This window comes from Ambystoma mexicanum, chromosome 7q (genome assembly GCF_040938575.1).
Source record: "Ambystoma mexicanum isolate Mex_15411 chromosome 7q, UKY_AmexF1_1, whole genome shotgun sequence".
Lineage (NCBI taxonomy): Eukaryota > Metazoa > Chordata > Amphibia > Caudata > Ambystomatidae > Ambystoma > Ambystoma mexicanum.
The window spans coordinates 1,058,737,647-1,058,763,549 of NC_090941.1; the positions used below are offsets into that span (position 1 = coordinate 1,058,737,647).

General features: G+C 48.1%; 1 protein-coding gene across 6 annotated transcripts in view; it reads left to right on the forward strand.

Annotated features, from left to right (window-relative positions):
• The window catches only part of LOC138528604 (zinc finger protein 585A-like), a 512,079-nt gene that overhangs the window by 433,401 nt on the left and 52,775 nt on the right, over positions 1-25,903 (forward strand). For all 6 annotated transcript variants that reach the window (XM_069640389.1, XM_069640392.1, XM_069640393.1 and 3 more), the window contains one exon: positions 3,802-3,925. In XM_069640389.1, coding sequence (XP_069496490.1) covers positions 3,802-3,925 — 124 coding nt within the window. The remainder of the gene's footprint in view (positions 1-3,801; positions 3,926-25,903) is intronic.

A 25,903-nucleotide genomic window follows, 5' to 3' on the forward strand; every position in this document is an offset into this window, starting at 1 on the left:
ACAAAATACAAATGCATCAGCAAAGAACTCTGCTGCCACCGAACGTTCTGCCACATTGAGAACGGGCAGCAAGTTAAAAGGACGCCTTGTGTCATTGTTGTCGTAATCCTTTACAGTGAAAACCTGTGAGGCTGGTTAGAGCGACCCTATGCATGGGCGTCCTACTCCATAGGGATACTAGGCCATTGGTCCAAGCCGTCTTGTTCGTCTCCATCCATGTGGGTGCTGCTGGGCTCGTCATCCGCGATAGAACGGGGCCTAACAAGCAATTACCTATTCTAAAAACAATGTTAGTCTATCACTGTAATGGTGCACCTGGCAGACACAGTGATGAGCTCAGGGGGAGAGCCAAGGTCACTCCAACTTGCATACCTCACTCACTCCCAGATGCGCTAGCAGCCTCCAAGGATCTCCACCCTTGTTTTGAGCTATCATTTCATCCCTCCCTGGCACCCCGCAGCACAAATCACGTAACCCAAATGTGAAGGCAAGATAACCTTGCTTTCTGATCGATCGGGGGTCTTACAACTTTATGGTCGGTGGTCGGGGCCTGGCTAGCACTGTGGTATGTGAGGGTCTTGTGATCAAAGCCTTGGGAAGCTGTAACTGTAAAGTGTGAGTTTTTGGCACTGAGAGGTCATGCTATCTGTATCGTAGGATGGTAACTGCCAGGATGTGCTCTGCCCCCATCTCGTGGCCTTGCAGAGCCCATTCTTTCCGGGGTGCGAAGGCCTACAGCCTCTGAGACAATAGCAGACTTGTAACTGGGCAAAGCTTACTCGTGGTGGGGGTTATGTCTATGTGGACCATGGGAACCTACTAGTACCACATTTGGTACTTTAATCCATGCTTGCGCCTACGTTAAAAATGGCTGCCTACAAATAAGATGGCGTTTTACACTTGCCTATGGTATATAGCTCCTCATGCATGCACTACGTGTTCATTCACTCTCTTGTAAGTACGCCCCTTCCCCTGCTCCCTCGATGTGTGGTTTACAGTTTGTTTCTTATTCAGAATCGCTTAGGGGGGGCCAGAAGACCCTCTCTCCTTCCCAACAGTTTTCCCCAAGGACCAGTGTCCTAAGGCAGAGTTAGAGTACAGAAAATGGTCCACCCCAATGTAACTCTATGGGTGACCTGGAGGGGTGCGAGATACGCCATCTGCAGCCCCCCGGGATCACAGGATGAAGCAAGCAACCCACAGGTAAGTTGTACCATCGGTAAGACAGTATCTTTAGGTGAAGAAACAGTTGCTGCAAGACGGATTCAACATTTAGGCGATAACAGAACCGACCACTGGTTTCTCGATCTTGGAGACAGAAGAAAGTGATGTCATCCCATCTGGTGACAGCTCTCGTACAGACTGCGGCCCAGCAAAGGATCTTATTGGTTCTGACTTGTTGGTTCCTTTTTCCAGGCTCGTTGAAGGATGGTTATCGCAGCAGGTGTCTCTTTTCGTTTTCCCGGTCCTCGTCTTGGTTGAGGGGACTTTTGGGAGCTGGATCAGGTCACTCCAGGTTTAGGATTACCACAGTGTTTCAGGCGAAACTGCGCATCTGACATGATGCACAACGATGCAGCTGTGGTCCCAGTGTATTGACGAATAGCAGGCAATGGAGGTCCCAGCTCTTCAAGGGATGGTGCAAAATGCAGTTCGTCTTGGGACTGGTTAGGCCCACCAGTCCAAGGGAGGAAGTAGTTGTCTTCGGATCTTCCCTGACGCCTACAGGTTGAGGTTTGGACATCAGCGTTACTCATGGGGCGCTGGCAGTCGCTGGAAGTTGCTGGTGTTGTCCTTCTTTGTCGTTCGTCTTTGGATTCTTCTGTTGCAGTGGTTCTCTGAGTTTCAGCTCGGGGACCTTTGGATTAATGCAGGAAACCTAGCTGAGTCCACCAATCGTATCCCATGCACCATTAAAAATTGGGGATGGCTGTCCAATGGGGGACAGCTGAACTCCCAGTATGAACTGGTTTCCCTCAGGCACACTGCAGGACAGAGGAGTTTTGGTTGACCACCTCCACTTCCTGTCCTGCCAGCCACTCAAAGGGTCCTCGCCGGCTTTCCAAGGGAAGCCAGTCGAAGACAAAGGAACAAGAGGACCCACACCCACCTAGCATGGTAGAGGAAGGCATTAGAAAGGGGAAGGCCATCTTGTTTAAGACTTAAAAAATTGCAGCCAACATTTTGGGCAAATGGTGTCCCTTATGCACCCTGCCGCAGCTGTGAAGACCGCCTGTGATGATAGTTCACAAAATGTTGTGTAAAATGTTCACTGCCTCCAGCCTAAACAGATAGACCTGGCACAGACAGCAAAAAGTTAGCAGAGAGTCGAGAAAAGGGATATATTGGATCCCCTCAGCACTCCATATAAGGTGGGGTGTGCTGATTTTGTCAAATAAAACCCAGCTAGCATAAAAAGTATCCCCCTGCCTTGGTAACTTTAAGACTTTGCCAAGTAAAGTAAACACAATCATTTGGAAGCTCTAGGAGCCTCCCGCAGCACTGTACAGAAAGTGGTGTGTGCTGCTTTAGTAAATTGTAGATGCCTTTAAAATTGGAGAAAAGCATGACTCCACAAAGAATTACCAAAAAGAGGGGAAACGGGTTCCCATGATCAGAGTAAAAGAATGAGTGTGTGTGGACGAAAGTTCCCACTCATTTGGAAGAATCAGTCAAAAAATCCAAGAGTCCAACAAAATGTGCTGTGGGACTCACAGGTGGAGAGAATTTCGGACAAAGATGGAAATCTAACACACACAAAGCATGCTTCTTTTTCCGAGAAGATATATTAATTATGTGAATAGGGAAATCATTAATTTAATTTAGTTTGATGACTTCCCCAGGGAGAGCACACAATATGCTCCATTTGATGCAAACCTCAGCATTGTAAGACCGATGCAGGGGTGATGGCCGCAGTATAAATATTTCACAACATAGCACCGGCCCAGCCTCGATGGAAATGCTGCTATTACAAATATTGATCAGTATTCTCTATTAACTTAAACACTGTATACAATTTCCTAGGGCCCTTCTTATCTAATAATCTTCTGGCACGAAAAACCTTGCCTTTGGCATAATGGTCTAAAATCAAGAAATGTTTAACATCAGATCACGAGTAACCTTTCCCAGTCAAGTAAACTACTGTTAAGTAGTAAAGTCCCCTTAAGATCCAAAGTCAATTTAGTGCAACATCTCGAGTGTCTGTGCGTGGTGCAGTGGGAATCAATGTTTACTCTGCTTTCGTTTAAAGTTCATTAGTTGGGTGAAAAGGATATGTTCCTATAGACCAGAATGTTTCTTTTCAGTATGATTCTGCTAAGGTGAACATTTTACACGCTACTGTCAAAAAGTAAAGTTACGAGTAATGTCATTGGAAGACTAAGTAATTGAAATATATGCTAAACATGTATATACAACTAAGTCTGTGGGCTCACTTGTACCAATTTCGCATTATGGAGCTCTCTTCCCTGATTAGAGTGAATCCTCTATATGACCACATATTGTAGGTACAGCCACACAAACGGTCATACAGAGATTGATATATAGGTTGTCTCATGTCACCACTCTGCTCTCCTGGTTAGATGAACCACTTTTAAAGCAGTGGTCGCAAAGGTGCATCCCTATATGTTTTGCCCTATGACTCCCATCATCCTTCACAATTGGGTATGATGGGGTTGATGGTAGTTGTAGGCCCAAACATCAGGAGAGTTGCAGTTGCCCACCTCACACCATCACATGCATCCGTATTTCAGAGCTGTTTCTCTCATTGAATAGCTTCACTATGTATTGTTTGTGTTTCAGGTGCCAGTGACATTCGATGACATTGCATCTTGCTTTTCTGAGGAGTGGAAAGATTTAGAAGAATGGCAGAAGGAGCTCTACAAGAATATGATGAAAGAAAATTCAGAGGCATTGATGCAACTAGGTAAACATATTCATAGGCAGGGGAATTACCCTCCCTTACCAAACAAGCTTATATTTCTCAGTGCCAAAATGAGTCAAATGGACCACAGTTCTGGGATAGTTCTTTCTTGCATAGCATGAATACATTCCCTGTCAATATTTTGAGGTGTGTGATTGTGTTCCCAGGTTCAAGAAGCTGTTGATTCCATAAACTGGCTTACTGTTTTCTGTGGCGCTCTCTGCGCTTGATCAATAGCTTCCCGATGTCTGCTTGGGACTTCGTTTCCCCTGGAGCTTTGCAGTACGCTCTGTGTTTGCGTCATCTTCCGGGAACCTCAGGGCTTAACAGACTTGTGTCAGCGCTCTAGCCTATTTTTGCCTGTTGTGAACGCTTTTGGTTGTTGGGCAGGAGGTGCTGCTTTTTTTCCCCAAGCAGGATTTTACGAGCTACGGGCAGCCCGTAATTTTCGCGTATTCCTGTGTGGTGAGCCAGGAATGAGACACAGGCACAGAGGAGACTTTGTTGTGGTTACAAACTTTTATTAACAAAAATGAGGTTTCGAAAACACCTCACTATCCCTCATCTACGTGGAATTCCCCTACCTCAACCAAACTAATGAATCTGTCCACTCTCAAGATGTCCAAACAAAAGGTCTGTCCTATGTCTGTAATCCTATTCTGGCCCTCCCACTCTAAATAAGCTCTATTGTGTAAGGGTATTGACTCTTACATTTTCAGAGTTCAGCACAAAAGTTCCACTTCAACAAAAAGATTTCAGATGAACAATGGTCACAGTTCCGGGGACAGGTTCCTTCCACAGATTCCTTGTATCAAGTTTCACCAACTTAAAAGAATATTCACATTCCAAGTGGATTACTCTCTCCCCTCAGTGTATTTACTTCTCCTGGGTTATCGGCTCTCTTCCCCAACCTTTCTCTTCCTCTTTTACTCTTTACAAATCCCAAGTGTATGTCCCTCCCTAAGGACTCTTTCTTTCAGCACAATTTCATAATAGTTCAATTACTCAAGGGTATGTTCTTTCTTAAAGTTATTTGATATAGGTATTTGGTCTTCACCTGTGATACTCTCCCATCAGGCCTTGTCACAAAAATGCCTAACTTTCACTTCACCTGGTGCACTTTCCTACCAGGACTTTTTATACAAACATCAATCTACCCCTGGTATAACTTCCTGCCAGGGCTTTACTATACACACATACTTAACTTCACCTGATATACTGTCCTGCCAGGATGTTGTTACACAGACACATTTTGTTATGCAAACACTTTGTTATACCGATATTTAACTTCACCCGTTATATTTTCCTGGCAGGACTTTGTTGCACAAACACTCTTTGTTATACAGCACTTCTTTCAGCTTGAAGTTAAATAACCCAATGATAACTTGCTTTGCTAATACTCTCGCTTCTTTAGTAAAAGCGTGATTTCCCGCATGCTGTGTTCTCAAGAAGTTTATTTGGCCACCCAGTAACCCACTTGTTCCTTTTAGGTTTAATGGTTGCTTCTGTTGCTTCTGCAGAGCGAAATATACTCGCTGATCACCCTTTTTCCTTCCCAGGGCTTACCAGTTGTCTCTTCTCCGCTCTTCCCTGCTTCGGCGTACTGGCATCACGTGCGCCCACTCAAAGGTTGCACTCTCATGACGGCTTCCACAGTGCGCGGTTCCTGCTGCGCTCTCTCTCTTTCAGCAGCAGACCGCCCACACCCTGTTTTTTCTGTTCCCTTCTTGGGTTCACTTCCAGGTCGCCTGCCACAGCGTGCTTGCCTACACTGTAGTGCTCAGCAGTCTTACGGGTTGCTGAGGCAGTCCTGCTTCTGCAGGTCTCCTCTAATTAACTACAGCCGGGCTGTATTTGAACTTCCTGGCTTGCTTACTTATTTGCCAACAACTAGACCACTGCGTTGGTCGCTCGGTTTCATGATCCTCATTACTTTGTTGTTCTTTCTTGTGTTAGTCATTATGGAGTTGCTTTCTGGATGACTTGAAGGATGTGGATATTGAGCCTCCTGGGAAGTGATCCTCACTACTCTCCGCTTCTTCCTTGTCCTAGTTGTCAACATCTTTTCTCTAATGAGAGTTTGGGGATTAATCACAATAGATCTTTTAGCAGGTGGGGGTGAGTGTAACAATATACAATTAAGGCATGGGGGGAATTAAGTAAACATCCCTGGAAGGGAATGGGAGCATGTGGTTTTCTCCAACAATATCATCTGGTCTGCACTCCTCAGCAGGTCCCCCTCATATAGCCATCCCCAGGGTCAGGATCGGGTAGCAGTTGCCATCTCCTGGCCACATAGGACGAGGTCATCTCAGGGAAAGGAGTGATCTAGTCAGATTTATCACAGCTGCTACAGATCTGGGACCGTAGTTCTGGTGCTTTTACCTGCTGAATAAGATTTGGTTATTTATTCAGCTTACTATTGCCTTAGTTTCTTACTTTCTCAGATATCATGATATGCTATTCTAATACCACACTTCTATCTCTCAGAGACAATTTAGGCTCTATCTCTCAGAGGGCCTACAATAAACAATATTAATGGTTTTGTACCTGTAACTACAGACATCCCTAGAGGAAGCACAACTCAAATCAAGTCTGCTTTAATTAATGCTAGACCGGCCATAGCTCATGGTCATGTGCTGTTCGACCTAGTGGATATACATAGTGTGGATCTTGTATTTGTTAGAGAGACTTGGTTTAACAATGCCTCCCCTATCTTATTACATACTATGGCTCCACGTAACTATTCTATTAAAGGGTTTAACTGTTCATCCCGCATAGGAGGTGGAATTGTGGTGATCTAGATAAACCAGTGGAATATCACATTTTACTGTGTTAATTTGGACGGGAATGAGGATTCACAAACTGGCTGTATACATTTTACACTATCACATATAGTGTGTCAAAATTATCTTATGTTACAGACCTCCAGGGTTGGCCAAGACTTCTTTAGCCAATATGGAGCAATCCTTGGCCACCACTGCCCTCTGATACACCTAGCTATTGCTTATAGGCGATCTAAATATCTGGCTAGATGACCCTACCACCTGATTCAGCTGAACTATGGAAAACAATGAATTAACAGGACTTGCGTGCTTGAACCACTTCTCCTTCACACCAACGTGGACATTGGGCTTCGTTATGAATGTGCCGGTTGGTAATAACATACCGGTATTACTGCATACCAGCACGTTACTGCACTGGCACACTCCAAGTTTGGTGGTGGGGTGGCCGGATTTACCTGCAGCTCCGAGCTGCCAATAATTTTGGCACCCTACCACCAAATAATGCTGGCATTACCAGCACAGTGTTACCAGTGCCAGTAATACTAGCAATTCCATGGAGTCTGGGGAATACCCACCCTCACCGGCACTTGTAATCTGACGGTCATTCCGGCGGACCAGGTGTCGGTAACGGTAATACCTTTTTGGTGGTATCCCACCGGATTTACCTGCAGAATACCACCAAACTAATAATCAGGCCCACTATCTTGATTTGGTAATATTGCATGGTTCAGGCATCCAGATGGAAAATACAGAGGTGGCGTCCCAGTCGGACCATTATATCATGTTTTTCTTTCTCTTGTACAGGGAGGTTAGGCTCCTTTGACCAACATCAGGGGGTATTAGGTAAGTTTTCCTTATGTGCCAATTGGAGGTAAGACTTAAGTAAGCTATCCCAGTGATCTGTAGATCCCCAACTCTTAGTATCAGTCTGTACAACTCAGAGACCTTGGTGGAGTGGCAGAGCAGTCAGGCTTATCGTAAGAGGAACATGTGAGCTGTAGGTAAGTACACTGAACCCAGTTTGTAATGTACATCAAAGAAACACTTACACATACATTTATATAAAAGTATAGATTTATTATATTTACACAAGAGTGAATGTTAAATACGTAGCACAATAAACCAACACACATAAGTATACTTAACAATTTATTTATTTTATTTTGCATTTGTTCCACGCCCAAACCTGGGGGTTCCACGGCGTAGGTTACTTAGAAGCTTAGCTGGCTACAGATAATGTTACATAAAGACAGGAGTTTCAAAAGGCTACTTCTTAGTTTGTAGTTGCTGAACACGCACAATTGTTACAGGAGTTTGACAGGTCTACTGTACTATCGCTAATAATGCGCACCCACAAGTAATACGGTATATGCATTTAGTCGGCATACACATATAAAATAGTGATTTTTGGGAACAAAAACAGTTGGTTAGTGTTATCAAGCAGAGCTTCAGGTTCAAGTCTTTTAAAGTCTAAAAGGCAGTTCGGAGAGGATTAAAGTCTTGAAAAGCAGCATAATTCAAACGTTCCTGTGGATGCTTTCTAGTCTCTAGGAAAGATGATACAAGAAGGTTTCACCAACGTTGGAGGACCTGTTAATGGACTCGCTAAACGGACACAAGCAGCGACTTGAGTCAGAGGTAAGGGGGTGGGGGGTGGAGCGACTTTCTGGACTAAGGTAACCAATACCTTTTTCCCCACAGAGCCTTAGTGTTGAAGAAAAATGAGGTCAGGACAACAGTGGTCACTTCAGTGTTGCAAAGGGTCTGCAGGCGTCTCAGGTCATCTCCTTCTTCGGTTACTTCAGCTTCCAGTGTCAATGTGCTTTTTACCCCAGGATCCTCCCCTTACAGTTCCAGCACTCACTCCTCTAAGTGGGCATTAAAGGATGGGTGTTGAGAACTCCTCCCCCACTTACAGCGTCCCCAAACACTGGAGCCTAGGCAGGGGGTCTCTGTCTCTGACTGTCTGTCTCTCTGTCTCTGTCTCTCTTTCTCTCTCTCTGTCTGTCTCTGTCTGTCTCTGTCTGTCTCTGACTGTCTCTGTCTCTCTCTCTCTGTCTCTCTGTCTCTCTATCTGTCTCTCTCTGTCTCTTTGTCTCTCTCTGTCTCTCTCTCTGTCTCTCTCTCTGTCTCTCTCTCTGTCTCTCTCTCTGTCTGTCTCTGTCTGTCTCTGTCTGTCTCTGACTGTCTGTCTCTCTGTCTCTGTCTCTCTTTCTCTCTCTCTGTCTGTCTCTGTCTGTCTGTCTCTGACTGTCTCTGTCTCTCTCTCTCTGTCTCTCTGTCTCTCTCTCTCTGTCTCTCTCTCTGTCTCTCTCTCTGTCTCTCTCTCTGTCTGTCTCTGTCTGTCGCTGTCTGTCTCTCTGTCTGTCTGTCTCTCTGTCTGTCTCTGTCTATCTGTCTGTCGCTGTCTCTCTGTCTCTGTCTCTGTCTGTCTCTGACTGTCTCTGTCTCTGACTGTCTCTCTGTCTCTGACTGTCTCTCTGTCTCTGTCTGTCTCTGACTGTCTCTGTCTGTCTCTGACTGTCTCTCTGTCTCTCTGTCTATGTCTGTCTGTCTCTGACTGTCTCTCTCTGTCTGTCTCTGACTGTCTCTGTCTGTCTCTGACTGTCTCTCTGTCTCTCTGTCTATGTCTCTCCGTCTCTGACTGTCTCTCTGTCTGTCTGTCTGTCTCTCTCTCTCTCTGTCTCTCTCTCTGTCTCTCTCTCTGTCTCTTTCTCTCTGTCTCTCTCTCTGTCTCTCATGCCCCTATCGTGCACTACCGCCGAGGCTATGGGGATAGCCTGCGGTGGAAAGATTACACAATAGTTGGTAGAACACTGCCACCAGCCATAACTAGGAGTTTGTCTAGGTGACTAAAAAAATCACAGGAGCAGAGAGAAGGGGCATACTAGGTATCCCTTTGGCACTGTACATAAGGTTGTGTGTGCGCCAATCTCTCAGACTATACAGTTTAAGGAGAGATCAAGAACTCTAGTTTCAATGGATTGCTTTTCTTGGGCAGATTCCTCATCATGACAGTGTGAGAAACCTGTCATCCAGGTGGCCAGGACACGGCCATCGCTTTTGGATCCAGTTCATGATATGATACGATAGGTTATTTATAACGCCCTTAATACCCAGAGGTTTCTAAGTCTTGTTTCCGAGGCGAGCACGTTGCCTCTAGGTTATCCTCCCGGGACTATGTTCATGGGGGTGAACCAGAACAGGAGGATCACCTGGTTGGGGGGCCCTGTGGGAGTGGGACACCGACCGGTTAGACGCGGTATCCCCCTTCTTTAAACACCTTTTCTCCATCCTATCACGTAGGATATTCCAAAACACTGCCCCACCCCCCCTTTTCCGACACAAACACTTTCCCACAACATGAAAGACAACAGACTTACACCAGAGCCACTTACCTGACATGACTCAATACAAGGGTCAGGCAATTGACCAGAATCACACACGCTTGACGGTCCTTACCCTTCCCCACAGGGATAAAAGGTAGAGCACAGGACAAGCAAGGCAGACTGCATGGCGTGAGAGCTCCCATTTTAGATTTAGGTTTAGGTGTTTTTCCAAACACCCTTGAATCCTGATCACTTGTGTCTGTCTTTACTGTTGCCACCATTAGTTCCTTATAATAGATATCCATCATCCAGCTCTGCTGTTCGGAAACATTTCGACAGGGGGGTGTAGTGGACCTCGACTCAGCCAACGATCTGTCTTGTCTGGCTCTCGATTGTCGGCTCCGGAAGTGACGTCCGGCGTTGTGTGTATATATAGCACGTCACTATGCCTTATGCTTCAGTTCCTTTTGTCCGCACGCTTGCACACTGCATCAGGAACACGACTCGGGTTTACTCTACTTTCTTTTTGTACTTTGCGTTGAGGTTTTCGAAGGAAAACGTACACAATGTCTGACAGGGTGTCGGGCTTCAAGCGATGAAAGGCCTAAATGTCTGACCGACCCCCACAACCTCTGTCTATGGTGTCTAGTGATAGTCCCGACACGGAGGCCTGCGCGTTGTGCGCAAAAAGGCAGCCAAAATCCCTTTGTGAGAGGGCCGACAAATTGGCTTTGGGCCGACCATGCGCCAAGTCTCTGATGCAGTCGCTCATCCGGTCTTCGGAAGCCGAGACTGAGGAGCCCATTCCCGATGAAAACAAGACATGGTCCCATTCCAGGAGCCATTCCTCCTCCTCTTCCTTGTGAAAGAAGAAGCAGCACCACCGCCATCAATGCGGGTCCAGCTCGTTGTCGGAATGAGGTAAGCCATCAGTGGGTCCGACCACTCGGTAAGAGTGGTAAAGTTTTAAAACTTCATTGCTCTAAATGTTTAAGATGCAAGCTACTGTGGGTGCAGTGCTCGGTGCTCCCGACCCCAATCCAGCCACTCCGACGGCATCAAACGCCTTTGTGCGTCACTCCTAGGCATAAGTCACCAGAGGGGTGTAAGGCAGAGGCCCAAGCCCATCGGTTATCTGAGCGTCCCTCTGCCCCGAAAGAACCTTCAGCATCGAAAGCTTCAGCTTCAAAACCTATTCTCGAGCCATTCGGTGCTGACCGTCGGCGACGGTTCATTTGTGCCGCTGTTGAGATCGTATTTCTTCGACTAGATGCAATCCATATTTGGCGTCGATGACCCAGAGGACTCAGTCGATCCCCGTTTACACGTGTTGATTTTTTTCGACGACCGGCTGATTTATTGTTTCCAGCTTGGGATCTACAAGACGCCAGTGGTCTGGGTACTTGTCCAGACCTTGAGTTACAGCAAAACCAGCCCTATACCCATGCTAATATTAAGTTCAGGGATCTGGTTCACAGGGTTGTTGACACCCTTGGGTTGAAGGCGTCCACTACACCACTTCACCGGTATGAACTCACAGACATTTTGGAAGAGGATCTTACAGTTGAGCATAACATGCCATTCAACCCAATCATTGCGGACCCTTAAACCTCCTTATGGTAGCACCTTTGTACCATTCCCCCTGTGAATGCCAATTTTACAGGTAAGCATAGGTTGGCAAGAGGAGACCCTTCTTTCCTTGCCACACACCCTTCCCTGGAAGGGTTGGTTTTACAGGCTGCCATTATTTCCACCAGACCTGCTGTATTCATGTCTAATCTGCCTACGGACAGAGAGGGAAAGAAATCTGACGCATTGGCCAGCAAGGTGTTCACCTCTGGTAGCATGGCGCTGAAAGCCACTAACGTAGCCTGTGGGTTTGCCAAGTACTCCTTTGGCTTACAGAAGAAGGCTGTGGAACATGCTGCTGAATACATCCCTGAGGGCGCCATGCAGGGTCACCCATGCCCTCTATGCCGCTTTGATTTCCTCTCCCACGATGCACTGGTTGGTGGACGGTTAGCAGGGCATTGGTCCCAGTGGCAGGAAATAACTTCAGATGCTCGACCCCTGCAGTTGATTCGGGGGGGGCTATTGTCTGCCTTTTCTAAAGAGGCCTCCAGGCAGACCTCCACCTCCCCCAAACCAACTACGACAGGAGTTCCAGGAGGAACTGAGCCCTGTTGTCGAAGGGTGCCATGGAAGAGGTACCTCCCGATCAGAGAGGGCTGGGTTGGTATTTACCAGTATTTCGTGAACAAGTTCCTGAGGAAGGACAAATTCAGGATGGTGACGTTGAGAGAGATGGGGAATGCATACAGTACAAAATAATATGGAATTGCCGGAATTGTTACGGCATAAGGATCTTATTGTGTATGAGTTACACCTTTTGACATAGGAAAAATCATATTATTAGTACCCATTTACATTGATATACTTGTGGTGTTTTATGTTTTGTATTTGTTTTATGTGATATGATTGTTTTTATGATGGTTTTTATTAGGAATTCTATTTTGTGTGATTAATAAAATTAGCATTTTTGGGAAATGTAAAATATGAAATGATATTATCTAACTGTTAGACAGGATACCCATTTAGATAGGCACCTTTGTTATTGAACTTATTTTTTCAGAATATAAGTACTTCTCCATAGAGTAAGAAGTTTGTGAATCCCCCGTTGTGGATACAGCCATTATGAGAGTAGTGTTGAGAGAGATTCTCCACGCTCTCAAACTCCAGGGCTGGCTGGTGTCAATTGACCTACGGGATGCTTATTTCCATGTACCGATACACCAAAAGCACAGGAAGTTCTTAAGGTTCCTCATAGGCGACAAACACTATCAGTTCAAAGTGCTCCCCTTTGGGTTGACCTCCGCACCAAGGGTCTTCACCAAGCTCATGGCGGTGGTTGAGGCTCACCTAAGGAGGTCCTGAGCCCATGTATTTCCGTATCTGGTTGACCCGAGTTAAGTCAGCGGGGCAAGTCTTCTCTCATCTGGAAGACACCTGCCTACTACTGCACAAGCTGGGCTTCTCCCTCAACTTGAAGTCCCATTTGATACCAGTTCAGTGGCTCCAGTTTATTGGAGCAGTCCTAGACACCCGGGTAGGGGAAGACTGTTCTCCCGAGGAGTCAGCAACATAGCTCAAATGGTGCATTTGTTTCAGAACCACGCCACCCTTCCAGCAGGTTTCTTCCTCCGTTTCTTGGGTCTCACGGCCTCCTGTACTTTTCTAGTGCCAGAGGCCAGGCTGCGTATGAGATCCCTCCAGTGGCTCCTGAGGGACTAGTGGTCCCAGTATCTGGGAGCGCCCACGGATCACATTTGTGTCCAGCCAGGTAGTCTGCGAACTTGGCTGGTGGAACAAGCACAGCAATCTATTGGCGGGGGCACCCTTCGTGCCTTCTTGGCCCCAGGCCCGATTGGTCACGGATGCGTCCCTGAATGGTTGCGTCGCCCACTGCGAGGATTTGCAGGTGAGCCGCCTATGGTCTCCATCAGAAGCCAGGTGGCATATCAACAGGCTGGAGTTGCAGACCATCAGGTTAGCCCCGAGGGCCTTGCCCCGTCTCTGAGGGAAGCATGTGCTCTCCCTGACAGACAACATGGTGGCCATACACTACCTCAACAAGGAGGGTGGTGTGTGCTCCTGCCTACTCTACGCAGAGGCAAGTCAGATGTGGTTATGGTTGCGAGAGAACCAAATCTTGGTCTCAGCAGTTCATCTGGTGGGGACAGAGAACACCTTGGTGGATGTTCTGAGCAGGCAGAGCTCGGGTGGGAGTGGAAAGTGTGTCATGAAGTCCTGGAGGAGGTCATTGCTCTCTGGGGTACCCCAGCAGTGGATCTGTTCGCCATGGAGTCCCAACAGGAAGTGCAAACAGTTTTTCTTGAATGAATTTGCAGAAAACGGCGCACTGGGGGACGCGTTTCTGGTGGATTGACTCTTCCCTCTCCACAATGCCTTCCGCCCAATTCCCGTCATCCCTTGGGTTTTCAGGAGGTTGAAGAGATTTCAAGCGACCATGATCTTGATCGCCCCAGATTGGGCGATGACAATGTGGTACTCCAATCTCCCGGATCTAACCATCTGTCTGCCTCACCGGTAGCCTCGGCGTCAGAATCTCCTAACCCAGTCGGATGGTCGAGTGCTCCACCTGACCCAGGATTCTCTCAACCTACATGCGTGGCTCTTGAGAAGATGAGGTATGATGACTGCGACCTGTCAGAGGAGGTACTTGAGGTATTGCTGGCATGCAGGTGAGGAAGATTTGAGGTGGGGGCAGGAAATGACCGACTGACCCCATCTTTTGCCCCACCACCACTGGGGTTCCTTTTTTTTACTATTCCTGTCATGGCCCAGTTCCTAAAGGGCCTTCTCAACATGTTTCTGCCAACCCCATTTGTTGTCCCAGATTGGGAATCTTACTCTAGTTTTGACCTATTTGATGGTGGCTCAGTTTTAGCCTATGCATTCATGTTATTCCTTAAGACAGCCTTTTTGGTCAAGATCGCATCTGCCAGGAGGGTTAGCAAACTGCAAGCCTTGTGCTTCAGACCTCCCTTTCTGAAGTTCTTCCATGAGAAAGTCTCCCTTAAAGCCAGACCCAGATTCCTTCCTAAGGTGGTTTCAGAGTTTCATATTTCAGTGGCAAAGCGCTCATCTTGGAACCAAGTCGACGTAGAGCAACACAGGTTACAATCCCGGATGCGCGCTTAGAAACCTCTTTGGTATTAAGCACGTTATAAATAACCAATAATAATAATCTGTCCCAGTCTAATGATTTACCTGTCTTTTACCCTCCTCCACATCCCTCAAATCCGCCTTGACCCCAAGAGAGAGTGAAGCTTCTTTGTTGCTCGCACATCTGAGTTTAGGAAATCGGACCAGTTGTTCATGGCCCATTCCTTGTCTAGAAAAGGTCTTGCCATCACTAAACAAACCCTGTCACGTTGGATTATTTTGTGCATATCAAGTGTTCCCAATTGGCAGGCAAGGAGCTTCCAGCACTGGTACACAGGATGAGAACTGACCTACCCACATGGGTTATTTTGCGCACTTCTAATTGTAGTGCGATTATTTTAACTTAAGGTGAGGCTCATATAAAGTTCGCCTACAAGAGCAGTAAATGTTGAACCCTAAATAGCTCTGGATATATCAATTAATCTATACCCTTGGCTGACCTAATTGGAGACAGATGCACCAATAGAGAGAGCGAGCAACGACTCTGACATACTACTGTTTTGACTTAGTAGCCACTATTTAATTTAAAAAGTAAAAAAGTTAAAATTCCAGATGTTTTACCAACAAATGGTGTACATACATAGAAATTCATACAATCATTAGTGGAAACAAAACAAATGGCAAAAACAATACCACAAACGAGTAAAGAAAGCATTTGTGAACAGAATTCGTTTCAATTTTACAAAAACCACAAATCTAGAACAGCATTCTTTGTTCTGCGAACATGATCAGCAAGACAACCTAATTCTGCCACAGTCATGTGTGGTGTATAGAGAAAAGTGAATTAACCACCCACAAGAGTCCAACCTATTGATATCTGGTATGGGAAAGTTCTCAATCTTGTTGTCTAAGAGTGAGCTGTTTCTAATTCTGAACCAGTTCAAAGAGAATTAGTTTCCTGGTGGACTGGGAAATCAGTCAATGGATACTGTGGATGTGTAGAGACCAATCCTAGGAGCTTCCAGCGGGCATCAGGGTCCACTCGACCAGAGGGGTCTCAGCCTTTACAGCCCTCCAGAGAGGGGTACCTGTTGGGGATATATGCCGGGCAGCCACTTGTTCATCCTTGCATGCCTACGCCAACCACTATGCCTTGGATGTTGCACAGGGAACTGATGTAAGGTTTGGTAGGGTGGTTCTACAAAATCTACTGGTTTAAATCTGCTTGGGAGTCTATCATTGTTAGGGAGATTTCTCAGAAATGTGCTAATTCCCTTCTACCTTAGAGGCCCTCAGCACATTTGCTGGACTTTGGGACTTTTAATTTCGAACCTGGAGAGAATGAGGCCTTTTTCCCATTCTCTCATATATTTTGTCATTGATTTGAACACTGTTTCTTTTGACTTTGGAGTCTTGGAGTCTGACAAACTCCAAAGGCATCATCATTTTACAGTGTGACACATAGCACCTTCAGTGCAGTGACACAGGGAACTCTTCCTGATTCCCCAAAGGTTTAAATGCCTACTCTTAGATAAACTACTGTTTCCAAGAGCGGTGAAGTGAAATTGGCTTTACTTACCTCTTGTTGTGTAGCCTCATTTGCAGTGGAGACTTGTCTTGGTTGCTTCTGTAGAGTTGCTAACAGCTTCTTTACCTAATCAGCTTGTGGCCCAACTTTGATTTCTTCTTTTCTACAAAGACTTCTAAAACATTGTGCAAGACTTTTACCTACCTGCAAGAAGTGCTTCAGCTCACCTTGACTTTTGTCCAATTGACTTTGGCCTGGCCTGGCCTGGCTCCCTGAATGATGATTCTTCCCTCTGACATTGTATTTGGTCTTCCTTCCAGGAAGGGGTTAACTTACTTTGCATTGGGGGGGGGGTTACCAAAGGTACTTACCTGCATCAGAATATTTGTGAGATCTCTTGTTTTATTCTAATAATCAGTTTCTTTGACATACTCCTAAGTATTGCTCTAAATGCAACAGTGATATATTAATGTCCACAGTGTCCTAGCTATTGAAGTCACCTGAGGGTGTAGGAAGTGTCTGTGTGCCATCCCAAATGGGTATTTGCTGATTGAAGGAAACTCAGAGTGTGTATTTTGGAGTGTATTCATGTGTTAGCATTATATTGCCCCTTCTGAAGAAGGCTTACTCAAGCTGACTGTTAAATAAATTAATAATTGTTCAATCAAGAAATCTTGTGTGTAAGAGTTTATTTGAATACTTGTCACTGTGAATCTCTGTGTAACTCCCTTACAGCTCACATTGACCGCTCTTGAGATGAGCCTGACTGCTGAACACACTTCCAACCTGTGTAGTACAGACTTATACCAAAAATTGGGTTCCTATTGCTTCGAGGTCCGGGTTGTTGTAGTGCACCCAAAGGGTACTTTATACAATCTTGCCTAACGCACATTTTGCAAAGGAAAGGGTCAGTGACCCAATATTGGAGAGGTGTTGTCTCTTGGATACAAAAGAGAGTGAGAAGAAAGCAAAGAAGCCCTGGCAGGATAGTGAACCAGGTAAACCATGTGCCTGGGCCTCGCACCCAAATAAGAAATGTGTAACACCCTGGCAGGAGAGTAAACCAGGGTTGAAAGGAGAAGTGAGAAGAGACAAAAGGGGTTAAGAACCCACCTTGAAAGTGTGAAACATTAATCGGTAATCAAAAGGAAAGACCCATTCCACTTTTTGAGGATAAACTACAATACCCTGGCAGGAGAGTATACCAGAGAGAGAAGAACTAAGAAAAGCCCAGGGGTCAAAACCCATTTTTGGATTCATGGAACAGTGTTAAAATGGAAAACGGGGAAACCAGATCCCTTTTAAGGATTAGTTTAATTGAAAAGAACTGTGTATTGTGGAGGAGATTCAGAGAAAGGGCCTACTCCTTTGATAAACTGGAACTGTGATAAAGCAATATTTAAAGCCACTAGAAGAAATCTAGGGGTAGGAAGAACCCCTTTCCTGGTGGAACAATCTTCCTTTTCATTTCTGCACCTTAGAATTTATGTATGGAACTTCAAGAATAAGCTATAGGTTTATATCTCCGAGAAATCCCCGTTTTCACCTTGCAATTAGTTTAGCATGTAAGGGTCAGTTTAGGGTTTGGGACCTAGAACTGAAGACTCTTTATTTGTTTAACATCCTGACACAGACGTTCCTTAGTTTTGTTGAGGCAGGGAAACTACTCATAAAATTAGGGATAGATCGGATTTTCCCAACCCCTCTTATTATTTTGACTATAGAAGTGTATAACCAACTTTTAACATGCCACTGTGTCCGAGTCTTACTCTTGATCCCTTGCAGTGTTCTGAATGTTATCTGCGTTTGCTTGGTCAAGTGAGAGTTGGACCTGAGTAGGACAATCAAGCAAATGTTGATGCTCACAAACAGAATATAAAACAAGTTTTTTAAATTGTCAGATTTCAATTTAAAGTTTTCTACAGAAATAAACACCAAAATCCACTGTGCCTTCCAGGTGGTCTACAGAATATTTCTTTCGAGGGGATTGGGTCCTCCGACGTATTCCATATCTATGACATGTAATCACCACAGCTGTGCTGCTTCGGAAACCTTTTTTCTGCGTCCTGCGTCGATGACGTCGATGCGCCGTCGTCGAGGGCCTCCTCCAACGTCCAACGTCATCCGATGTGATAAGTAGGACGCACGACGCCCGTAGCCTCAGTTCCGTTTTTTCCGCGAACGTGTTGCTTCGTGATTCTCGGTTAACACCTTGACTCTTTGGAGTTCTGTTCTTCGAACCTGTTCGTTTTGTGAAAATCCTTCGTGTGAAGATGTCTTCTACTTCGTCTTCGACCCCGCGTCCGGCTTTCAAGAAGTGCGGGGAGTGTGGGTCCAAGATGTCGGTGACGGACTCGCACGACGCCTGCCTCTGGTGCCTCGGGGAGGCCCACGACACGGATGACTGTATCGACTGCCAGTCGCTCACGTCCAAAGCCTTACGCGAACGTAAGAAGAAGTTGTCGGTAGGTCGGGTGTCCAAGCCCAGGAAGTCGAAGTCTGCGGGGCTTTCGACGGAGGATCGAGGGGTGACTCTCCGCGTCATCGTCGGAAGTCTCGTGGGTCTCCTTCTAGGAGTCGGTCTCGCCACTCCTCAACCTCTTCGTGGCATTCTCGGAAGCGCCGACACCGGTCGTCTTCCAGGTCCTCTTCGGAGGACTCTGCCCGGCACGTCGCTTACCCCACCAGCCGTGCGACGCCGGAGGAATGGGCTTTCTTCGGGAAGAAAATGCTGGCGATTCTTGAGTCGCAGGGTACTAAGCCGTCCGCGCCCCCGAGTGGGGTCGGTCGTGAGAGGTCGAGAGACACCGCTCGCAAGAGTGGTCGGCACAAGTCACGGGAGAGGTCCCGTTCGGACAAGGAGACTCGATCTCGACGTACCCGTTCCAGGTCCCGGTCCTCGACGCGTTCGAGACCGTGTGCACCTGTGAGGTCTTCGAGGAAGACATCGACGTCTGAGGCGTCGATGGCGTCGACAGGCTTTCTCGAGGCTCCGGCTCCGAGGAAGTCGTCGAAGCCGTCGACGCTCATCTGACGTCGACGCCGATTTCCTCGACGCCGATCCTCTCGGCGCCGATGCCGGTTCTCTCGACGCCGGCGCCGATTCGCTCGACGCCATCAACGCCTTCGTGTCGGAGGTACCCCTTGGCACGGGAGAACCCCCTAGGAAGGCTCTGGTTAAGAGCAAGCACTCTCGGGTGCCTTCTTTTCGCCACCTGGACTATATTTCAGAGGCGAATGAGGATTCTGATGGCCTGGTTCCTAGTCAGGTTCCAGATGAAATTGTCTCGGGCCATAGTCAGTTTGACGATTTGAGACAGTCACTGCATGATGCCAGTGGACTGGACACCTCTCCGGAGGTGGAGTTTTGTAGGCCTGAGCCTGGCTCTCATGCCGATTCCTCGTACCGGCGCCTTATGGCTAGGGTTTCTGAGTACTTGGGATGGTCTGCTCCCCCAGGGGAGTTTGTGCAGGATGATCTGACGGACATCCTTGATGTTGGTCCCCCAACTGATCCGGTACTGCCGTTCCATATGGCTTTACAGAGAAGGGTGGCAGAGGCTTGGACTGCTCCGGAGAGTCTCCCGGCGGTGGGCAGATCCTTGTCGCGAAAATACCGTCCAGCCAGTAGCGACGCCTGCTACTTGACCAGGCACTCCACTCCAGAGAGTTCGGTGGTGCAGGCGGCCACGGCCCCGGCAAAGCAGGCGTCGTACCCTACCATCCCTCCTGATAGGGACGACAAACGTTTTGATGGCTGGGCGAAGAAAGTGTTTTCTTCTGGTGGTATGGCGCTTCAGGCGGCCAACTCCATTTGTGCCTTGTCTCGTTTCACACACACTCTGTGGAACTGTGTTGCATTAGTGGCTGAACATATTCCCGAAGGGGACGAACGGGATGGTTTCCTTGCTATGGTCCAGGATGGTAAGGATGCCATGTGTGAGTCCGTTCAGTCGGGTTCGGACTTAGCTGAATGCGTCAGTAGGTCCATGGCGGCGAGCACTGTAATACGCAGGTTTGCCTGGTTGCGGAAGTCGGGGTTTGCTCCTGATGTGCAGTCCCGGCTCCTCAACATGCCCTTTGACGGTGAACACCTTTTTGGCAGCAAGGCTGACGAGAGCCTTGAGAGGTTGCAGACCTCAAAAGCTGCGGCGAAGTCGTTGGGCGCTGCAGTTCACCAACCTCCGCCTTTTCGTCCAAGGGGACAGCAGTGGAGGGGTGGTTCCTTTCGCTATTACTCCTTCAGTAAAGCGAGAGGAGCTGGCAGTCACAGAGGCCAACGCAGGGGTACCAGAGGTGGACGACAGGGTACCCGTGGTGCCAAAGGCCACTCGGGCAGTTGCCTCTTTGCCCTCAGGTAACGCCGCAGCCACTCCCATTCAGTCTTGAGGCCATGTCCCATGGTTCGCCGGTTGGGGGAAGGCTGGCGCAGCATCTTGTAGAGTGTCAAGCCATTACTTCAGATGTGTGGGTTCTGGAGATCATAACCCACCTACTGGCGACAATCCACCGAGGAACCTCTCTTTGCAGAGTCCGGATCCGCTCCTTGCGCAGGAAATTCAAGCCCTGCTGTAGAAAGGCGCCATAGAACTGGTGCCTGTAGCGGGGAGGAACAAGGGATGGTATTCCCCTTATTTTTTGATTTCGAAGAAAGACGGGGGATTGAGACCCATCATGGACTTGCGCGGTTTGAACAAACTCCTCAGGAAGGACAAGTTCAAGATGGTTACTCTCTCTCTCAAGTCCTCCAGGCCCTTCAGCTTCAGGACTGGTTGGTGTCACTCGACCTCAAGGATGCTTACTTCCATGTGCCGATCCATCCCAAGCACAAGAAGTACCTGAGGTTCGCGGTTGGCGACTCGCACTTTCAGTTTCGGGTCCTGCCGTTCGGATTGACCTCCGCCCCGAGGGTTTTCACCAAGCTCATGGTGGTGGTGGCAGCGCATCTCAGGCAAGGGGGGATTCACGTCTACCCCTACCTGGACGATTGGTTGATCAGGGGGAGCTCTCCCGAGCAAGTCCTGGATCATCTGTCCGTCACCTGCCACTCCCTTCACAGGCTGGGCTTCTCCCTCAATTTAAAGAAGTCCCATTTGACGCCAACACAGCGGCTCCAGTACATCGGAGCAGTGCTCGACACTTCCCTGGGGCAGTGTTGTCCTCCCCAGGTGAGGGCTCTTCACATTCAGCAGATGGTGCACAAGTTTCAGCATGCCCAGACGCTCCCAGTGGTCGAGTTCATGAGGTTGCTCGGCCTCATGGCATCCTGCATTCTTCTGGTGCCAGAGGCTCGCCTGCGGATGAGATCTTTGCAGTGGGCGCTCAAGAGGCAATGGTCGCAGTCCTCCGGCAGGATGTCGGACCCGGTTCAGGTGCCGCCCTCGGTCGCCCGGGACCTTCTGTGGTGGGCCGTAGAAGGCAACTTGATGAAGGGGGCTCCATTTTGGCTTCCCTGGCCGGAGGTGACGATCGTGACGGATGCATCCCTCATGGGTTGGGGAGCTCATGCCAACGGGCTGACAGTCAGCGGTCGTTGGTCTCCGTCGGAGTCCAGACTCCATATCAATCTGTTGGAGCTGAGGGCCGTCAGGCTTGCCCTGAAGGCTTTTCTGCCGACTGTGCGAGGAAAGAGTGTCCTGATCCTGACGGACAACACAGTGGCCATGCACTACCTCAACAAAAAGGGGGGGCCAGGGTCACTTCCTCTGTGCAGGGAGGCGATGCAGCTCGAGTTCTGGGCCATCCAGCAGGAAGTTTCGATCTCGGCAGTTCATCTGGCCGGAGAAGAAAACGTGACGGCGGACGCTCTGAGCAGGCAGAGCACGATCTCTCACGAGTGGGAGTTGGCTCAGGAGATTCTCCTGGAGATCTTCGCCCTTTGGGGGATCCCTCAAGTGGATCTCTTCGCCTCCAGTGTCAACCGGAAGTGCGAAAGGTTTTGCTCGCGGGAATTAGGAGCCTTAGGAGACGCGTTCGTGGTGGAGTGGTCATTCCCGCTGCTGTACGCGTTTCCTCCAGTCCCCGTCATCCCGCAAGTGCTGCGAAGGTTACAGAAGTTCGGTTCCCGGATGATCCTCATTGCTCCGGCGTGGGCTCGGAGGACGTGGTACCCGGACCTTCTCGACTTGTCCATCTGCCCTCCGCGTCGTCTTCCCTGCAGAGACGATCTGCTCTCACGGGCGGGGGGGTCAGGTTCTCCATCCAGAGGTCAGATCCCTCAACCTTCACGCTTGGCTTCTGAAAGGTTGAGGTATAGGGATTGGGACCTCCCTGAAGACGTGATGGAGGTGTTGCTTTCGGCCCGAAGGCCAGCAACAAAGTCTCTGTACCGTCGCCGTTGGCGTAAGTTCTGCGACTGGTGCAGAGTTCAGAATGTGGATCCTTTTGCATGTGACATACCCATGGTTCTGTCCTTTTTACTTTCTTTGGCCCACAGGGGCTTGTAAGTGGGTACCATTAAAGGTTACCTGGCGGCGCTGTCCATCTTTAAGCGCTCGTCTGAAGAGTGTTCTTACTTTAAAATCCCTTTAATTTCACAGTTTCTGAAAGGGCTCACTAATGTGTTCCCTCCGTCACCTTTCCTGGTGCCCGGTTGGGATTTAAACCTTGTTCTTAAGTTTCTTATGGGTGCTCCGTTTGAGCCTTTACATTCTTGCCCTTTGAGGCTGTTAACTCTGAAAACTGTGTTTTTAGTTGCGGTTACTTCCGCTCGCAGAGTGAGTGAGTTACAGGCACTTTCAGTTAAGCCACCCTTCACTGTATTTCACAAGGACAGGGTTGTCCTTAGAGTTCGTCCTTCTTTTCTTCCGAAGGTAGTGACGGAATTTCATTTGGCCCAGAAGGTTGTTCTTCCGGCATTCTATCCTCCTCCGCATCCTGGTAAGGAAGAGGAGAGGCTCCATAGGCTTGATCCTAGGAGAGCTTTAAGCTTTTATGTTTCACGCATGTCCCGGGTCAGAGTGGACAATCAACTCTTTATTGGTTACGCTGGAAAGCGTTTGGGGCAAGCTGTGACGAAACAGACTTTGTCTCGCTGGATTATTTTGGCCATCTCGGAGTGCTAGCGCTTGGCGGGTAAGGACCCACCGGCTGGCTTGCGGGCCCATTCTACCAGGGGTATGGCTGCGTCTACTGCCCTGCAGAGGGGTGTTCCTATTCGCAACATCTGTGATGCAGCCACCTGGGCTTCAGTACATACATTTGTACGTCACTATTCCCTCGATTCCATCCGAGCACAGGATCTGGCCTTTGGCAAGGCGGTCCTTTGCTCTGCTATTTGATTGGCTATTCTAAATTTTGATTCTAAATTCTTTCCCTCCTCCTTGCTCTGGTACTGCTTTGGGAGTCTGTCATAGATATGGAATACGTCGGAGGACCCAATCCCCTCGAAGAACAAGTTACTTTCTTACCTGGTAACGTTCTTTCGATGGGATGGTCCGACGACGTATTCCATATCGCTCCCGCCCTGCCTTCCCCGCTGCAGAATTTCTTTTGAGATTGCAGCTTACGTTCCGCAAGGCTTTGTGTCTGACTGGCAGTTGACTAGTGTCACACGTTCTGGGGGAAAAAACTACAACTGAGGCTACGGGCGTCGTGCGTCCTACTTATCACATCGGATGACGTCGGACATCGGAGGAGGCCCTCGACGACGGCGCATCGACGTCATCGACGCAGGACGCAGACGCCAAAAAAAGTTTCCGAAGCAGCACAGCTGTGGTGATTACATGTCATAGATATGGAATACGTCGTCGGACCATCCCATCGAAAGAACGTTACCAGGTAAGAAAGTAACTTGTTCTTTTTACTTGATTGAAATTGAACACATTCGCCTTCAAACATTCTGGTTGCACAACGCAAAATAAATGTGGCTCCTCAGTTCCAGGCTCCTACTAGTCGTGCATGCACTACAACAACTGCAAGTACCAGAGCAAGACGAATACGGGGGTCATGGTCACAAAGAGTGATGGCAGCAGGGACAAAAACTCATAGATGCTGGGGACATAGCAGCCGTGGCATCTGCTCATGGTTTGAGAACTGCCTGGGTCGGTGGATTCATTGTTGCGGGTACGTTTGATTCAATGGTGAGTAACTTCACCAGTCCCCACATTGTTTAAAACTCTGGTATCTCCTGTATTCTTCCTCTGGATCGCTCATGAGATTCAGGGGAGTCTGACTCTGCAGATGGCGAGTCAGCAGGTGAACTTGGATTGTGGTAGTTCCCTCTGGTGCTGTGACTTCCTGCTGAAGGAGCTTTAGCAATAGTTTTCGCAGGGCCCTCACAGTGGTGCAAAGACTTAGCAGTTGTGGGTTTCGTCTCAGCATGTCAACATATTGGCTGATTGAAGGTTGGGCCCTCGATCTCTGGTACAGTTTGTTCTGCTCCGGAACACAGGGTGACTCTGGCACGGGGCTAGAGGCATCACGGAAGGTGCCATCGGGGGTGTCACCAGATCTGGTGCTAGTCCGAGGAAGACCGGTGGGGTCGGTGGTGATATCGGCTGGAGCGGGCATCTTGCAGCAGTGCAACAAGTGGATCCAAGACCGGACCCCATCACACTTAACAGCAGAGTTTTAGTGACCTGGAATGGCCCACGCCACCTTCGTTTAAGCGCTGACTTCTGCCGATGGATCTTTACCAGGACCGAGTGTCCTGGCTGCAGAGGTTGGCAGGGCCTCGCGGTGGAAGGGCCTTGCGGACCTGTGCATGGAGAGATCGAACAGTTTTAATCAACGTGCAACAGTACTGAATCAATGGTTCATCCTCTAGCACTAAACTCTCGACTGTCAAAACTGTAGGTGGGGCAGTTCCCATTCTCATTGGGTGTCTTGTGAGGGTTTTGTGAGCAGACATCTGTGTTTGCGCTGTGGGTTATTTCTCATAGGTAACAAAACTAGAGTAAGCGCATGGGGCCATTTCAGTCCAGTTCCTTTACACACTTAGCCTCAACTTGAGGTAGTGTACGTGTGGGCTTGAACACGTGTGGTAAGCACAATGGAAGTGTTCTATTATTCTTAGTGCCTTACTGACATCCCTAATAACCTGACCAGTAAAATGGGTACCTCGGTCGCTGTCTATACTGAGAGGCAGTCTGAACCGAGGTATAAACTTGCTGAGCAGTTTCTTGACTACTATGGCTGCATTAGCCTTCCTACACGGGTAGGGCTCCACCCACCCTGAAAGCACATCCACCATGACTAGACAATAGAGAGACGTCATGCATGCAGGAGATGTAGGAAGTCTATCTGCACATGTAAAAATAGACCGGCCGATGCAGGACACGCAGATAGCTTTGTAGGCACCGCTCTCACAATATTATATGGTAAACGGGTAACACCGTTTTCGCAGTAATGTTGAGACATGGAGGCTAGACCAGGAGCTATCCAGTCTATCTGTACTAACGTGATGGCATTTTTAGCGTTTTCAATGTTTTATTGGTTTATATTACATACAGCATGAAGTTCAACAAAATTGGCTGAAAACATTGAGAACAGTTTTAACATTATGATTTTCCAAATGCATAAATATAAGATTACAATCCTATCAAGTAAGTATCAAAGAAAGAAAGAGAAGATGGTGGCATTTTAACCCGCACTTGGCTACGCAATGAGCTTTGTGGACCAAATAAGGGCTTAGCTCCTTGGCTGCCACTAG